The 17,220-nt window shown below is 36.7% G+C and overlaps 1 protein-coding gene across 1 annotated transcript in view; it reads right to left on the bottom strand.

Moving 5' to 3' along the window:
* Positions 1–5,733: 5,733 nt before the first annotated feature.
* HECTD2 (HECT domain E3 ubiquitin protein ligase 2) overlaps positions 5,734–17,220 on the bottom strand; it is a 58,734-nt gene continuing 47,247 nt past the window's right edge. Inside the window, exons 15-21 of the mRNA XM_036438543.2 lie at positions 15,560–15,718; positions 13,473–13,547; positions 12,901–12,988; positions 12,709–12,815; positions 11,285–11,400; positions 9,810–9,953; positions 5,734–8,177 (exon numbers count right to left, since the gene is read on the bottom strand). Coding sequence (XP_036294436.1) covers positions 8,057–8,177; positions 9,810–9,953; positions 11,285–11,400; positions 12,709–12,815; positions 12,901–12,988; positions 13,473–13,547; positions 15,560–15,718 — 810 coding nt within the window. The 3' untranslated portion in view covers positions 5,734–8,056. The remainder of the gene's footprint in view (positions 8,178–9,809; positions 9,954–11,284; positions 11,401–12,708; positions 12,816–12,900; positions 12,989–13,472; positions 13,548–15,559; positions 15,719–17,220) is intronic.

Here is a 17,220-nt window from a genome sequence, read left to right as displayed (position 1 = left end):
CCTGCAGCCTGCTGGATACAAACATCAAAGAAGCCCTAGGGATTGGTGGAATCACAGATGGAAGGAGCCTGGGCATCATAATAGTGGAGAGCTGCCCTGTTGACCCGAACCTCTCTACCTGGAACTATTAAGTGAGTTAGAGATGAACTATTATATAAAGCCACTGAGTTTGGGGAATCTATTTGTAACTTCAACTTAGTCTTCCCTGACTTACCTCCTGTTCGCACTTACCTCCCAGAGACAATGGAGGAACTAGAGAATGGTGGGTCTCTGGGAGGTGACCATTGATCAGAGGAAACCAAAGATCACGTGCCTACTGTATTTAGGCTCAAGTAGGCCAGAAATTCTGGGAGAACTAGAGAGAAGAGCAAAGCTGGGGGCAGCTTTTCTGTTCATAGACCCTGTGAAACGTGGCCCATTGCTACCAGGCTTGTATCAATCAAAAAGCAGCTGCCCTATCCTTGGAGGCAGCAGTCAGAGAACAAGTTCTCATTCTGACACTCCCTGAGGAGAGAGGTGAATCAAAAGCCTTTTTTCATGGTTCATTGTTGGTATGTAGGAAGAGGAGCAAGATTCCCCCATCAATGGAATCATTCCATTGTTCCAATAATTTATAGGTAACTAGTTAGGTGGGTAGACCGGTAAGACACTGAGGTCTTCACAGCCAGCAGGTGAGCAGGTTTGTGTGAGTCAGGGCAATAGGCTGCTAAAGATGAAACTGTTTACTCATGCAGGTTTCTGGTCCACTCCACTGATTTGATGAATGCTTCACCTGCCCAGTCAAGTCAACAAGTCAGGTAGGATTTTATCTGAGTTTACTGACACCATACTGTGCTAGTTGCTAGGTGGGGACACAGGGAAATACCTGTTCTCAAGCTATTGATATGCACACATTGAACCATACACAGGTTTGAAAATACTAAGTGCCACTTGAGAAAAGAAGGTGGATAGCTATGAAGAAGAGGAAAATTTGCCTTCCAGCTGGCTTTTTTTGTTTAGGGGCAGTGTGGCCGTGATGGTTCAGGGCGAGGTTTGGTTGCAGACAGAAAATTCTGTTCCAGAAAGGTTGTGGAGAGCAGAGGACCTGAGCTGGATTGGGATAGAAATGAGGGAGGTGTTGGTTGAAGGGGAGCAGGAAGAGCACCTTAGGAGCATTAGGCTGAGCAGAGATGGGACTGAGTAAGGTGTGTCAGAAGACCTTTTGGAAGTTGGTGTTAGGGAATATGCAAAATAAAAGTGGAACAAATGCTAGGCTTTGGACTTGAAGGTAGTCAGATAACAGATATATCTTAAGATAACTTAAGAAGGCACAGAATAAGAACATCTTATATAATAAAAGGGCAATATTTAAATTGATGGACCAGCAAAATGACCGGTCGCTATGAAGAGAAGGAAAAATAAAAATAAGATTTATGTTTACAAGCCAAGCGAAGCAGGAGAGTAAGATTGCCAATGACAGGAACAGACAAGTAAGGAAGGCATATTGAGTCTTATAAGGAGAGGCGGCCTATATACAAGTGGTAACATAGCACAAGATTGTGCTCCTTGAGAAACCCCACTGAGATAGTTCTGGCTTTCTATTGTAATTTTTTTGTTTGTATGTGCACATAGGAAAATTTAAGTCAGGTTGTAGACAAACCTACCTGCTTAACTCAGTGGTGACTAATGCTCCTATTGTATGTATACCCATGCATTCAGAGTTATAATATCTAAATGGCATGAAAACATTGAGTTGTATAATTGTCATGGAAATTCTGGGAATATTTTCTTGCTGAGGTTCACATTTTAGTGCTTCATAACATAAGTATTCAACATTATATCTGCATCTTAACATCTGTAAAGAATAAGCAAGTGATGTATGGAGCTGAAGATCAGCCCCCAGTTTATAATATGAGGCTCAGTGCACGAAATTCATGCATGTGGTGAGGGGTTGTCCCTCATGATTGCATCCTCTCCAATCTGGAACCCCTTGAGGAATGTTCAACTGCCTATTTAAATGGGCAGTAGGACATCCCTCTCACAATCCAGGACTGCTGGCTTCCAACTGCTCACCTGCCTGCCTTCCTGATGGATACCTAACTGTTCCCCTGCCAGCCTGATTGTCCCTAACTGCCTTCCCCTGCCAGCCTGGTCCCCCCTAACTGCCCTTCCCTGCAGGCCTGGTTCCTCCCCCCCCCTCCAACTGCCCTCCTCTGCCAGCCGGTTCCCCCCAACTGCAGGCCTGGTCACCCCCAACTGCCCTCCCCTGCAGGCCTGGTCACCCCTAACTGCCCTCCCCTGCAGGCCTGGTCACCCCTAACTGCCCTCCCTTGCAGACCTGGTCCCTCCCAACTGACCTACCCTGCTGGCCTGATCACCCACAACTGCCCTCCCCTGCCAGCCATCTCGTGGCAGCCATCGTTGACCACATGGGGGCAGCCATCTTGTGTGTTGGAGTGACAGTCAATTTGCATCTTATTCTATTAGATAGGGTAGGATAGGAACTTAGCCCAGCTGGCATTTCTCAGCATTGACCTATGAACCAGGAGGTCATGATTCAGTTTCTGGTCAGTATAGTGTGAGGTGTGCAGGAGGCAGCCAATCAATGATTCCCTCTCATCATTGATATTTCTATCTCTCTCTCTCCCTCTCCTTTCCAAAATCAACAAAAATGTATTTAAAAATATATAATAGGAACTCAATAAACAAATGTTAAATGAACAAATTAGTGAACACTGGTACAAATAATCTATAGAGAACAATGTACTCAAAAATTTTATATATTGGATTAGAGGCCCAGTGCACAAAATGCATGCAAGAGGCTCATCTCTTGCAGCACTGGCTGCCTCGGCCAGCCCTTGCAGCCCTGGCCAGCCCTCTCATTCCTGGCTAGCCCTTGCAGCCCCTCACAGCACCTCGGCCGGCCCTCGCAGCCTCAGCCAACCCTTGTAGCCCCTTGCAGCCTTGGCCGGCCCTCGCAGCCCCTTGGCTGGTCCTCACAACCTCCGCTGGCCCTTGCAGCCTTAGCTTCGTCTGGAAGGTCATCAAGCATGTCATTTGGTCTAATTAACATATTAGCTCTTTATTATATAGGATTGGGGAAAAGAATCAAGGCATTCTTGTACAGGCTGTGCTAAAATGGAAGAGGTCATTTACTATTAACTCTTATACATTTTAGACAACATATCTCTATAAAAATCTTAAAATGCCAATGGCCAAGATTGAAAGGAAGGGAAGTCATCATTTAAGGGAAATGAGAAAGAAATAAAAAGCCAAAAGTAATAAGCAGGATTAGGTAGTTTATGAGGGTGATGAACCCTCTAATGGATTTTAATGCCCACATAAGTTCAATAGGCATACCTTAGGCCTAATTCAAGGTGAGGAGCCAAAACTGATCCGGCTTCTTAAAGCAACAGTTTAAAAGGATTGCTTTGTCTATGAAATGGGGATAGAAAAACCCTACTCATAAGCCCTAACCTGTGCCACCATATTTGAGGGGACACAAAGTTACACAAGTGGAAAAGGGACTATAATCCAAGAAGTGAACATCAAAATTGGTGTAGGAAACTGTAGGGCCTTGGTTGAGAACAACATGAAACTCTGGTAAGGCATTTCTACTATTTAGGACACAAAAATAAAAAAGCAAAAATACAAAATTACAAGTACATAAGAAAACAAATCATTGTGCGGGTCAGAAGATGACTGTATAAAGAATTAGGATGTCAAGAACTGAAGAGAGTAGAACAATCCAAAAGAGAGTATCAAACAAGCAGACTGGAAATTATTAAAGGAGAAAACTATAAGAAATAGTATGAAAGAAGAGCAGATGGACTTGAAAAGGAACCAAAAGAATTTCTAGGACATGAAAAATACAGCCACTGAAAAACAAAACAAAACAACCACTCTCTGTTTGTTAATCAACAGATTAGGTATAGAGAGAGATGGAAAGGTTGATGAGGTGGTGGGTCCAACATAAATTTAACAGGAGATTAGGGAGAACAGGGAAAAGCAATATTCAAAGAAAAAAAAAATGGCTGAAGAATTTTCTATAATTGAAACATATAAATTCAATAACCATAATGAATCCTATGTGGGATGATTCAACAAACTATGGTATATTCATTTAATAGGATTCTAATCTGCCATTAAAATGGGGGAATTATATCTAACTGTATATTTAGGGATAAATCTAGAAAAGACAATATTGAGTATAATAAGTTTATAAAGGTAGAGTATGATATTAGATATGCAACTATAAAGATACTGTGTGGTGATTACAGAGTCATTTGTAATCACACCAAATGCAGTTTAATGGGGAAAAGAGAGAAAATATATTGGGATTGAGAAGCACACAAAAAGGGGTTTCTCCATCTGTCATATTTTATTTTTAATGTTAACATTTGTTAGCTCTGAAAGTGCGAATATGGTTTTATTGTTACTCTCTGAAAATTTTCTCTAAAAATGTTTCATTAAAAATAAGCTGTTCTTTTATTTTTGAATTTTAATATTACATCTTGTTACACAATCTGTAAAATAGTATTAAAAACCCTTGCCTAGTGAGACATCTATAAATTCTAAAGAACTGTTTAGAGTCAGAAATATTTTAACACAATTTCAATGCCTCAAAAGCACTTTGTGTTGTTATCTATAGTTGCACCTAATATCTGATAGTCAAAAACACCCTAGCCTCAGAAGCAGTGGTTGTAAGAAGATATCACATTAGCATCATGATTCCTGCATTTATTACAATATATTGCTTACTCTACACCAATCATTGTGTAAAAGCTTTTCTTTTCACACACTCATTTAATCCTCCCAACAGTCCTTTAAATGAAATATATAGGTTTATTAGTTACATTTTACACATTATTTTCACTTGATAATTGAGGCACAGGGAGATTAAGTAACTTGCCCAAGAAAACAGTAGACCAGGCAGTCTAGCTCCAAAGCTCAGTTCTTTTATTTTTAAATAATATATTTTTATTGAATTCAGAGAGGGAAAGGGAGATAGGAACATCAATAATGAGAAACATCAGTGATGAGAGAACCATTGATTGGCTGCCTTTTGCACGTCCCCTACTGCGGATCGAGCCCACAACCCAGTCATGTACCCTCGACTGGAATCGAACCTGGGATCCTTCAGTCCAAGGCTGATGCTCTGTCCACTGAGCCAAGTCAGCTAAGGCCAAAGCTCAATTCTTACCAACTAAGTTGGACTAAAAGTTTGTGTGGCCATTTGGGTAAATTGATCTTGCACCTTCTCTGTGAAAACAACCCACCTTAGTCTCTCTCACATAGAGCTACCTGTCTTTTCCCACTAAGACATTTTTCCTACATTCTCATACTCGCCTCTCTTCTTAAGCATAGGGAATGTGAGCAATTAAAATAAAAGGGGAGGGGAGGACTAATAGTTTTGGGGAGAAATACTTAAGCTCTGAAGTTGCTACTGGAATGCCATACTTAGTAACTTTCTGGGGGGAGTTAATTTCTGGGTCACCTCCATGGCATTATTTATTTGGTGGAATATTTGCGTGACCATCCGAACACAGGATTTACATTGTTTCAGAATAAAAATGTTAAAGAATTGGTTATATTTGGTGTCAATAACAACATATTTTTGAAGCCATCTATATTAGCAGTTTTCCTAAGTAGTAATTTAAGAGACAGTATAATGAAGAGAATAGTTGGCATTTATAAGATATTTTAAACTTATGGTTTTAGTTAATTGCCTAATATTTAAAAAATAAACTGAAATTTGATTGATTGTATAACTTTAATACTTGAAAATTTTTATTCAGAAGTTAACAACTTAATATAATACAGATTTGTACAAAAAACAGGAACCATTAAAAACTTCTGATCATACAGACAAAAATATGACTAATTAAAGATTAAAAAAGGACAGGACATTTTGTAAATATTGTAATGCTTTAAGTTACTGTGGCAGATACAAAAATCAAGAATTCATTAACAGTGTATATAAAAAGCAACTATATGAATTTTTAGCTGTTTAAATTAACGAAATAGAACAGTAGTGGTATTTTTCTTAAAAAAATGAGGTATTATTACACTGTAAACCAAAAACAGCATAAATAAATAAAGGCAATGTGCAATTAAGTGATACATGGTTATACATTTTAACTAAACAAACAACAAAAATTTTCCCGTTATTTATGGATTTTGTCATTTAAAAGTCTGGCTGATTGTGTACTTCTTATTTAAAAGTGACATAACTATCAATAAACAAGCACATCACTAAACATGCAGACCAAGCCAGTACAATTTTCCATCTCTACAAAAAAAAACTTTGTTTACATTTTACTTAAAACACTTAAGTCTGGTTTCTTATACATGATTCTTTTGTGCTTATTAGTTAGTAGTAACCTACATTAAACATCTTGCTTTCTAGTTCAAGCAGTGTAATAGGGAAGCAGTTTTATTTGCATATGGATTAAAAGCAGAGCAAATAAAATAAAACCAACATGCCTTTAACTCCCTTAGGCTTTCCACGAATTTTAAGAAAATCTTTAAACAGTATATCCAAATGAAAAAGCAGAGTCGCGTATGTTTCCAAGAGAATAATAAACCAAGGAGTAACTTTCTTTCCTTAAAGATTCATGGGTTGGCTTCAGAACTGCAGGAAAACAAACTGATGAGTTCCTCCACCCTAAAAGAATTCTGCTGGTTGGGTGCAGGAAGCATAGCAGTAAGAAAATAACGTAGTTCAGAAAAAATTGTGGGAAGGTATTATTTGCGTGAGAACTAGATGCTGGTACTAAATGCTGGCTTCATTATTATTGCAAATATATCTTCAGAGTTTTCTGAAATAAAACTATCCAAGAATAATAGAGAAGTCTTGATTAGGAAATATTTGTAGCATGCTAATAAAACTGCTTCATTTGCTATAAATTAAGAAAACCATTTACTGTCTGTCTTAAAATACAGTTTCTTTTTACATGCTCCTTTATTAGAAACTCTAAAAAGGGTACTTTTGAATTTCCTATATTCACAATCCAGTGAAAAACAAAACACTTTGGTCAAAATGTTGAACTTGATTTTTTTATACAAAGTACATCATTTTAACACAAATGTTATTATTGTATTATTCACTTTTGTCAAATATTTTATCCTAAGCTTTTCTAAAAATTAGTGTTGCAGTATAACTGGTGATCAAAAAATATTAGAAATAAGCCTTGTACATCAATCAAAGTATATATCAAACAGTTATTTTCTTTTGTGCTTGTAACTGACTTAATTTATCTGATTTCTGTTCTAATATCCCATCCCTTAAGAAGAAATCATTATTATACAAATATTACATTATACTTAAAGTAACTAGTGCCAAAGTGCATGCAGACTAACATTAATTAAAAGAATATAACCCGAATCCAATTAATCTGAAAATAGTTACACTCTTGTACAATCATCTTTATTGATTTGTAAAAGCTGTATACACATCTAAAACCCTGAATTTTCTTTGTAAAAATAAATCTTTAGCAATAAATGGCACTATCAAAATCCCATTATTCTCAGGCTATTATGGAGTTATTTACATTCTTTTCAGCAACAGTTGAATCTTATTAAGATGAAAGTCAGTATATCAAAAAACCCTGTATATTGCATTTGCAGTTATACTTTTGTTTACCTCTATATGAAAATATGGCTACATGCCTTACATGAATGCTAATGCAGCTATCTGTGTTGCTACTGTTTCCTGCAGCATACAATCTGCCACTAGGTCCCACTGTGCCATCCCATGGGTGCTTTCTTTATGGCACGTTGCTCCCCAGTGGAACACTTGCGACAAACTACGTATGGAGAATGATAAAGTGCTATAAAAAAGAATGACTGAACTCACCTATCTCTGCCATCTTGTCTTTCCCCCACTCAATCAAGGTCTGTGTTTTTAGAAAATTATGCCTCCACTAACATATTCATATATATATATTTTTTAAAAATCAGTATTTTAAAGTTGGTGATTGTTGTCAAGGTGTTTTGAGACAAAAACATGAAAGGTTAAAGGCACAATAAGAGGGAAGTAAATGCTACATATAAAATATGTTTCAAGTCTTCTAGGTTACTCAAGTCCAAAACCTTCTGAATTTGAAATTCCAATGATCAATTTCTGTTTCAGGTCCTTTTTGCTCTTGTAGGGGGGAAGACAAAGTTGATTGAAGCAGGTATGAGCCACAGGCAACCTAGGAAAAGAAAAATATTTTAAAAGATACTAAACCTTAAAACATATGCAGAATGCCTGCTGAGCAACATTCAAAATACCATTCAAATACCTCACTTTCCCAAGAGATGACTCATTATTTCTTTTAGTGAACAAATACTTAATAAGGACCTACTATGTGTCAGACACACTTCCAGAAATGGGACTAGGTTTATAGACAAGACAGTCAGCATCTCTGGTCTCATCAGACTTTCATTCTGGAGGCATTATTTTTGGATTCAGACAAATCTGAATTTGAATACTGTCACCCTCACTAGCTGTCATTTGTTCAAATGGCTTCATGTTTCCAAATCTCAGTTTTCTCATCATCATGATTTTGTAAACTATCCAATTAGATTGTTTCAAAGATTTAAAGAGCTATCTATATAAAACACCTAGCAGAATAGAAGATAGTATGACTATTACTATTATTTCAATCTTGACTGTAAGAAGAAACAACATCAGAAATTTTTTGAGACACTTGCTATCCATACTTTTACTGTTGCTGTCCTCAATGCACATGCCAAATTCATTCTCTGACACCAGTGATCAGCTCCCCCAACCTCTACTTGATGACATTGTCATCTTCAAGATTTCTAAAGGTTTCTTAGACTCTTTCCTTCAGTATTTATGAACTCCACACCATCAGAATATTTGTCAGTGATAGCAGTGGGAAAGGACAAAATCCAGTTCAAGAATGAAAAGAAGAACTGAGAGAACTCAGGAAATATATAGGGCAGCAGGAAAAATGATTATAATCAAAGTAGTGGCTACTCAAATCAGCTTTAGAAATTACAGGTTAGGAAAAGAAGTAGATCAACATTATTAGAAAACTGGAGGCCCAGTGCACGAACTTTGTGCATGGGGGGCAGGTCCCCTCAGCCCAGCCTGCACCCTCTCCAATCCTGGACCCCTCGAGGGATGTCTGACTGCTGGTTTAGGCCCAGTCTGGCTTCCTCTCACAATTCAGGACCACAAGCTCCTAAATGTTCACCTGCCTGCCTGCCTAACTGCCCCTAACCGCCCTCCCTGCCACCCTGGTTGCCCCACACAGCCTGCTGTTCAGTCGTTTGGTTGCCCCTCAGTAACCCCCTGATGGCCTTGCCGCCTCACACAGGCTGCTGTTTGGTCATCTGTTCAGTGGTTTCGGTTGTGATGGTTCCCAGCTTTTTATATATTAGGATAATTTAAAGCCATCATAATCATCAAAACTTTTATATGCAAAGAGCATTAGACTAAAAAGAAAGAGGATTAATACTAGAGGTACTTCTAGTACTAGAGGATCTCTAGTACTACTAATAATAGCCAAACCCCCATCTTAAAAACACCTTTAGATAAAAACGAGGGTTAAGCACTGTACTACTAAAAACAAGCTAGTCCTATAAGAGATCATAAAGCAGTAGATTTAGCAAAGCAAAAAGTTATTGGAAAGGGGTTATTATCAGTTAGTATTGGTATGCTTGAAAATTAATAGAGGGCCTCTCTCATTTAAAGGCCATGTTTACTCCCAAGATTTCTCTATGAAGATGACTTCAGAATGAAAGAATCCTCTAATTATAAACATTATTAGCAAAACTTATAGATTAAAAATAAAACTTTAATCTGGAAATTTTACCAATTAGTAGAAGTTTCGTTCTTTGAGATTTTAAAATTCAAATCAGCCATTCCTCCTACAGGGACTCTGTCACTTCCTGTAGTAAAATGAAGCAACTTCTTTTGAAGATCAAGAGGAAATCCAAGTACAACATCCCAAAAGTATCTGGAGAACACCAAAGGAAATTTATATGAATGTCTTGAGGATCATAAGAAAGCAGCAATTTTCAACCAATGTGCTGCAAGAATTTTTAAAATATGCAATACTTACTCAGCTAGGGGTATTGACCTCTTTTCCCCTAGACTGTCAAATTAAGAAACAGCCAACACAATAGCTAACCAGTGTGAATGAATCAAAATTATACCTATTTTTTTTTTAGATCAGCAAAAAACTAGAATTTTAGTAACTAGTTTATGTGTGGCATGGCATGAAAAAGGTTGAAAATTGCTGGACTAAAGTAACATAAAAGTAGGCTCTAAGAAAACAAAACTTCTCTAAACATACATAGTACTCTTACTATGAAATTAAGGAATGACAAGCTTCTATATATGAACTAGAGGCCCGTGCACAGGGGGCTGCGGGGTGGGGGGTAGAGGAGAGATGGGGTGTCTCCCCTCAGCCCGGCTTGCACTCTTTCACCGTCCAAGAGCCCTCAGGGGATGTCTGAATGATGGCCTAGGCCAGTGGTTGGCATATTCAGTCAACAGTGCCAAATATCAACAGTACAACAATTGAAATTTCTTTTGAGAGCCAAATTTTAAAAACTTAAACTTCTTCTAATGCCACTTTTTAAAAAAAATTGACTGGCCCAGGCAGTGTTTTTTTGTGGAAAAGCCACACTCAAGGGGTCAAAGAGCCACATGTGGCTTATGAGCCACAGTTTGCCGACCACAGGCCTAGGCCCATGGGGAGTAGGCCTAAGCCGCAGTCAAACATCCTTAGTGCTGCTGAGGAACGAGGAACGCTATGAGCCCAAATTGCGGCTGAGCAGAACTCCCCACTGTGGGAGCGTACTGACCACCATGGGGCAGCTCCTGCGTTGAGCATCTGCCCCTGTGGTCAGTGTGTGTCATAGTGACCTGTCATTCCACTGTTCAGTCCTTTTGGATATTACCCTTTTATTACATAGAATTAGGTTTTTGATTCACTTTATTATAAAAATAAATTTTTATAAAATTATAAAAGTGGCCCAAGAGTGGATAGGACAACAGCCAGTTTTCTCCCACATAATTTTTCTTATTTTTCAACACATTTGCTATTAAAATCCTATTTAGATGTCTAGTATCCCTGCAATTCTAGAACCAAAGTCAATTTTTGAAAAGTAAAATTTCTATACTTTCGTAGAAACTTATTTATATTACTCCCTCCTCGGAAATTAAATAAGGCGATGTGGAACTCCACAGTAGTTCAGCTGACTGACTTGATCCTGAGATTGTAAGTTACACAAGTAAACGAAACCACTTTGTCTTTTATCCCCTCTTCTGCAGCCTCGCTACCTTATAGTCGAGTCAGTTTTCGCGTAGCCGTCATACTGAGTACTTCTCTGCAGAGCATGCATGTCCAGTTCAGGGCTTCCGCACACCAGGATTTCAACTTCTTCTGGGCGAAGCAGCTGCCAATAATTATTTACCAAACATGACAATAAAATGTGATAATTTTAAAAAGTGAAATTGGAACTATTTTCACAGAATCAAACTACAAAAATCATGACTTACAGTAAATCATTTAAAAATTATCCATTTATAATTTCCCTACTGAGGTAAGATATTTTTGCTTTCAAAAGTTTCATATATCTTGTCAAACTACTAAGGCTCTCTCTTCCTTTTGCAAACATTAATTGCAGTTTGCTAGAAAAACAAGCAGATGACAAAAACAATCATGAATCCAAATTACAGTTCTTCCCTCAAACCCAGCTTGAAACTGTCTCAGCCTTTACTGATCTGCCTGCTCCTTCCAATACCTCCGCGTCCCTTCCAGTAATGCACCGGATGTGTGCACTGTAGAGTTTAGGTACTTGGTTACATACAGTCTGCTTGTGTTACTCACTGGTTTTATTACCTACATATTGTCTTCCACTTGAGGAGATTAAAACTGAAAATTAAACCATGCTATGCCATTTAATTCCTTTTCTCTCCCTCCACCCCCACAATTACCAGTGTGTCACAGACAAAACTGTTTTCAAAGGTCCTTTCAACAATACATGTGACAAAGGTTACTGTGAAACCGGCTCTCTCCTATGAAAGTAATTCAAATGAAAGACCTTACTCCAAACTCTCATAATAAACCTAGGGAAAATAAAAGTGGCGTGATAGTGTGTGCCATGGACAGCTGGGGTGAAGAGCACCAGTTCTTTAGAAAACAGTGCTTTTATATTTTCAACATTGAGTTCTAGATAGAGGCTGCCCCATGTTCACATGCCTCAGATAAGGCAAACATGACTTATCTGTCCATCATGACTCTGGAGACAAACTACTTTTTCTGGGTAAAAGACAACTCAGTTGTCAAGGAATTCTTGAAGCGACAAGAAACAGTTATAAATATGTTCCTTAGTCAATAAGAGGTGGCTTTAGCCCCCGAGCTTATGTGTTAACTGTTTTCTGTGCTTTGCCCCTCAGTATTAAGACCTTGAGCCCACAGGATTTCTTCATCCACTCCGCTTGGGGGAATTTTTTAAAGCCCTAAAAGACATAGTATAAGACATTGCACAAGGGGAGAAAAATGGAGCTGACTGGTCCTTTTTCCCTTCAGAGGGTTAAGGCTGAAATGGGAGAACAATTTTTATTTCTAGCTCAACCTTTAAGAAGTAGAAAACATTTTCTATTTTAAAAGCTTATCTACTAAAATATCTAAGGAATTATTTTTCAGTTATTGTCACACTGTAAAACCTAACTGAAAGCATAATTTAAAGATTTAAACTCACCATAAGGGCATTTGAAGCACACACACTATGAAATCCATAATAAAATGCAGCGAACTGCTTATAGATGGATTTGTTGAGAAGAAAGTCAATATAAAGCTGTACATATTCTGAAAAGCAATTTTCCATCGTTACATAGTAAAAGTAAAAGGTAAACAGTAATGTATTTGAATTAAGAAAAGATATGTAACTTACCTTTTCTATTTTGATTGGTAACTGGAATTTTTTCACCACCTGGCTTTAAATTATAGGACTTAATTATTCCAAATTCTTCCTGAAAAACCTGATGGGAGAGTCCATAAGAAATTTATTGGTATGGTTGATATAACAGGCTTTAGTGAACAGCTTTGTAAAATTTAAAAAGCAATTTTTCTCCATCTTAGTACAAATCACATGCATTGTCAGGTAAAAAAGTAAGTCTTTAATTTAACCCCCTCTATTGAATGTTGAACACTTTACTGATATTCACAAAACACCTGTGGCCATTTAAGTTTTGGAGCTATATTGTTTACTTTAATTTCCATTTTCCAATTATTGGTAGGTTCCAGAGTGGAAATGAGTTTTGATGAATTTTTTTAAGCACTTTCATCGATTGCTCCTTCTCCTGTGTCTTCATTATCTACTTCATCAGGTTAAGATCTTCTGTGATAGGAGATATTATTGGTATGTGTTGACTAACCCTCTTCATCTTTTCTAATAATGAGTTTTTCATAACAAATGGCATTTTTCATATATGAAATACATGATTAACAGAAAGCAACTTGTACCTGGAATGTTGAGTAGAAATCTTCCTCAACATTGCCCTCATATGACAGGAGTTCACTTAATCCACGGGCCAGCTCCTATAAAAAAGAAATCTATTATCTGTGGTTTTAAACCAAATGGTCTTACCTACATGTGAGATAGAGCAGATAAACTTTCATATACTCAGATCTGCTACATTCAGGACTGTAGACCTGTTTACCTCAGCCTTTGCATTTTCAAACCCCAATTTTTGTCGAGAACTGTCTTTATCAATACTGTCAATCTTAGACCCTCACCTCTAATACACTAGCTCTAAAATATTTATTACCCTTCAGTTAAACATTCAAAATGATTTTTGTAAATGTATAATTAAATAAACTGTATGAAGTTACAGAATAGTACTTTTGCACAGTTTGAATACCCTGGTCTTATTTAATACAGCATATTTGAGAGTAGCTTAGCAGAAGCAAAAAAGATAGTACACATACAAATTCTAGGTTATGCTGCCTCTCCTCTGTTTTCAACATAAACTCTCCAGTGTAATTCTCATAAGACTGTTGGGAAGATTTCTTTCTTTTTTTTTTTTTTCTGGACAGTTCTGTTGCTCTAAGTCATAGCTCACCTCTCAGAAAAGCAGTGGAATATTCATTAACTTGGTCATGGAAAATTACCGCATTTATTAAAACCATATTGAAGTCTTCATTGAGCAATATTTTGATTACTTTCTTTTAGTCCTGTAGTCACAGATGTCTTTATATTAAGAAGCTTATCTATTATATGTTTCTCTTCAATTTCCTATTCCCTCTTCTTGAAAACAGGGTATACAAATACATATGATAAAAAATTGAATAAAAAAGCAGTTAAAAATTTTAGGGTATATTTTTACCATCTATGAAATGGATATTAGGTGCCAATTTTAATAGATTCTTTTAAAATTAATAAATGAATAATCAATTTATAAAACATTTTTAAAAATTCCCACATTCCAGCATCCTAACACAGCAGCAATTTTCCTGTTTGCTTTCAATCTTTATTGATGCATGTACAGAAACAGTTTTTTTCAATAGTCGATCTCATAGTATAGGCACAATCTGGATTTGTTATTAAAGAGCTACTAAAAGAATATAGGCTCAGGGAAATCTTCAGCTCCATAATATCAAACAACATATTGGTATTTAGTCATTTATAAAATATCCATATTTTATTAAAAATATAAAAAAATGGGTCTAAATGAATCAAATTAAAATAGCTTTAATCATAGAATTGGGCAATTTAGTGACAAAAATCACTAATAAAATTAGGAAATTTATCAGTAAAAGATTTGGCAAAAACTAAATAAGTAGGGCAAAAAACATCCCAAAAATATAAAATGAGACAGTAACTCAGAGCTTAGTCTATGTCCATTGTTTTATAGATAAGAAAATTAAGTGACTCATCCAGGATCACAGCCAAGTACAGTATGTTGCAGAGACAAGACTATAGAAGCTATCTCTTAATCAGAGCCTGCTCTATTTTGCAAGCAGTAAAAAAATATAAGGAATTGTCAAGAGGATGTGCATACTATCTGTTTTTCTACTAAATTTTTACCTTAGATTAAATTTGACCAGAAATCTAAATTTTGAACTGAGAAATATTATGAGACAGTCCCATGAAGTTCATGTTGTATTGTCTTAAGAGTTGTTGCGTACACGGTTAACAATACTGCACAGTATCATCTTAATAAGGATCCATAGAAGTAATCATTAATAAGTGCTTTCTTATCTCCTGCAATCCCCCAAATACATGAGTTTTACTATCTCATTATTCATATAAGGAGACTAGAGCTCAGAAACTTGAAACAACTTAGCTAAGTTCACAGAGCTAATAAGTGGCAGAGCTTGGATTCAAATCTCTGCATCTCTGACTTCTAAGCCTGTTGTCTATGGTATAAGAGCTGAAGAGTGCTGCAAAGTGTCTCCACAAGAAAGGAGAAATCTAGATAAAAAGGAGATGTGTTACAAAAGTAGAGAGAAACCATATTTAAAGATAAGAATAGCATTAGAAGGAGAAAGACTATGCAAGTAGAGGATGCTAACATTAAGGAATACGATGCTAGTAGCTTTATACTTACAGGCATAATTTGACTTAAGTCATCAGTGGTGACACTGCAGATGCCCACTGGTGTATTTTGATCACTAGGAACGATGGGAGGGCTCAATAATTTCTTGTAACAGCAGGGGGGGAAACGAATATCCAGTGTAATGCTGTTATAAACAGCTAGTCCCATAAGCTATGCATACTAAATGTTAAGTATTAACATAAGATCCATGACAGCAAATGAGTTTTAAATTATGCATCAGTCTGTTTTTGTATATTTCTTTCAGATCTAATACTGACTTAAAAAAAAAATACTGATTTCAGAGAGGAAAGGAGAGGGAGAGATAGAAACATCAGTGATGAAAATCATTGATTGGCTGCCTTCTGCATGCCCTATACTGGGGATTGAGCCCACAACCCAGGCCTGTGCCCTTGGCCGGCAAACCTGGGACCCTTCAGTTCTATCCATTGAGTCAAACCAGCTAGGGCTAATACTGACTTTTTAATGAATTGTCACATACTCCTTTCCTTTCATTTATCTCCCCACATAATTCTTTGATTACCAAGTCATGTAAAAAGGAGGGAATTAGTTGATAGTATTTATGATTTCCTTAGAAAAGTTTAAGATCACAACAAATAACAGTTTCACACATATCCAAAAATTAATATATAAGAATCATTTTCTAAATTTAAACAAAGATAGTGACTTTATAAGTAGTAGCAGCAATTTATTTAGAACTCACTGAAGAACATACTACTAATTTTGGTGACCATTTTATCTATTTTAAAATTAAATACAGACTAAAGAGACCTGAGTTGAATAAACATATGGATACACATACAGAGACATACATACTGTTGATTAGCTAACAGGACAATTACTCTCCTATGATAATATCTGAAAGGCCTTTAATACTTGAAGTTTACTCCAAGGGTTAAAGTTAAAACCTACAGATGTTATATATATATAAACTCTGCCCAGTTATATGTTAAAAATATTCTTAATTGATTTCATAGAGGAAGGGGGAGAGAGAAACATCAATGATGAGAATCACTGATCGGCTGCCTCCTGCACATTCCTTACTGGGGATCAAGACTGCAACCTGCCCTTATGCCTTGTCTGGGAATCAAACTGTGACCTCCTAGTTCATAGGTCAATGCTCAATCACTGAGCCTCTGGGCCAACTGTATTTTATCAGTTATATGGCAGAATGTAACATCCATTTACTGAAAGAGGGGTTTTATAACAAATTTCATATTTCAACTATCAAAGATTATTATATCAAGTTATTAAACAGAAGTTATTCTTTTTGTAGGCTCAAAAGGAAATCTTATTGTATGGGCTGGACAAATTACTGTGAACAATTAAAAAATTAGAAGGTAGCCTGTATTTCAATTTGCTAAGACAGAATGAGGTTAATAATTTAAGGAACAGATATGCTATTTTATTGGTAACCAAAGTAACAGACTGAGCAGTGTATGCAAGGGACAGATGCTGAAAAGAAGTCCTATTATATGTCTTTAATTGTGATATAGCAATAATGGCAATAACCGTAATACTACTGTAGTTATATTTATGAGTATTCAACACTTTAGAGACAAGTTCTATGCACTTTTCATTCTAAAAAGTTCTTTTAATTATAATTTAACAGATGAGGAAGTAGCCTTACAGGATTTGCTACAGGAAACTTGCAT

Source organism: Pipistrellus kuhlii, unplaced genomic scaffold, assembly GCF_014108245.1.
Source record: "Pipistrellus kuhlii isolate mPipKuh1 unplaced genomic scaffold, mPipKuh1.p scaffold_m20_p_15, whole genome shotgun sequence".
NCBI classification, from domain to species: domain Eukaryota; kingdom Metazoa; phylum Chordata; class Mammalia; order Chiroptera; family Vespertilionidae; genus Pipistrellus; species Pipistrellus kuhlii.
Note: the sequence above shows the minus strand (reverse complement) of the source record. Positions and strands in the feature narration are given on the sequence as shown.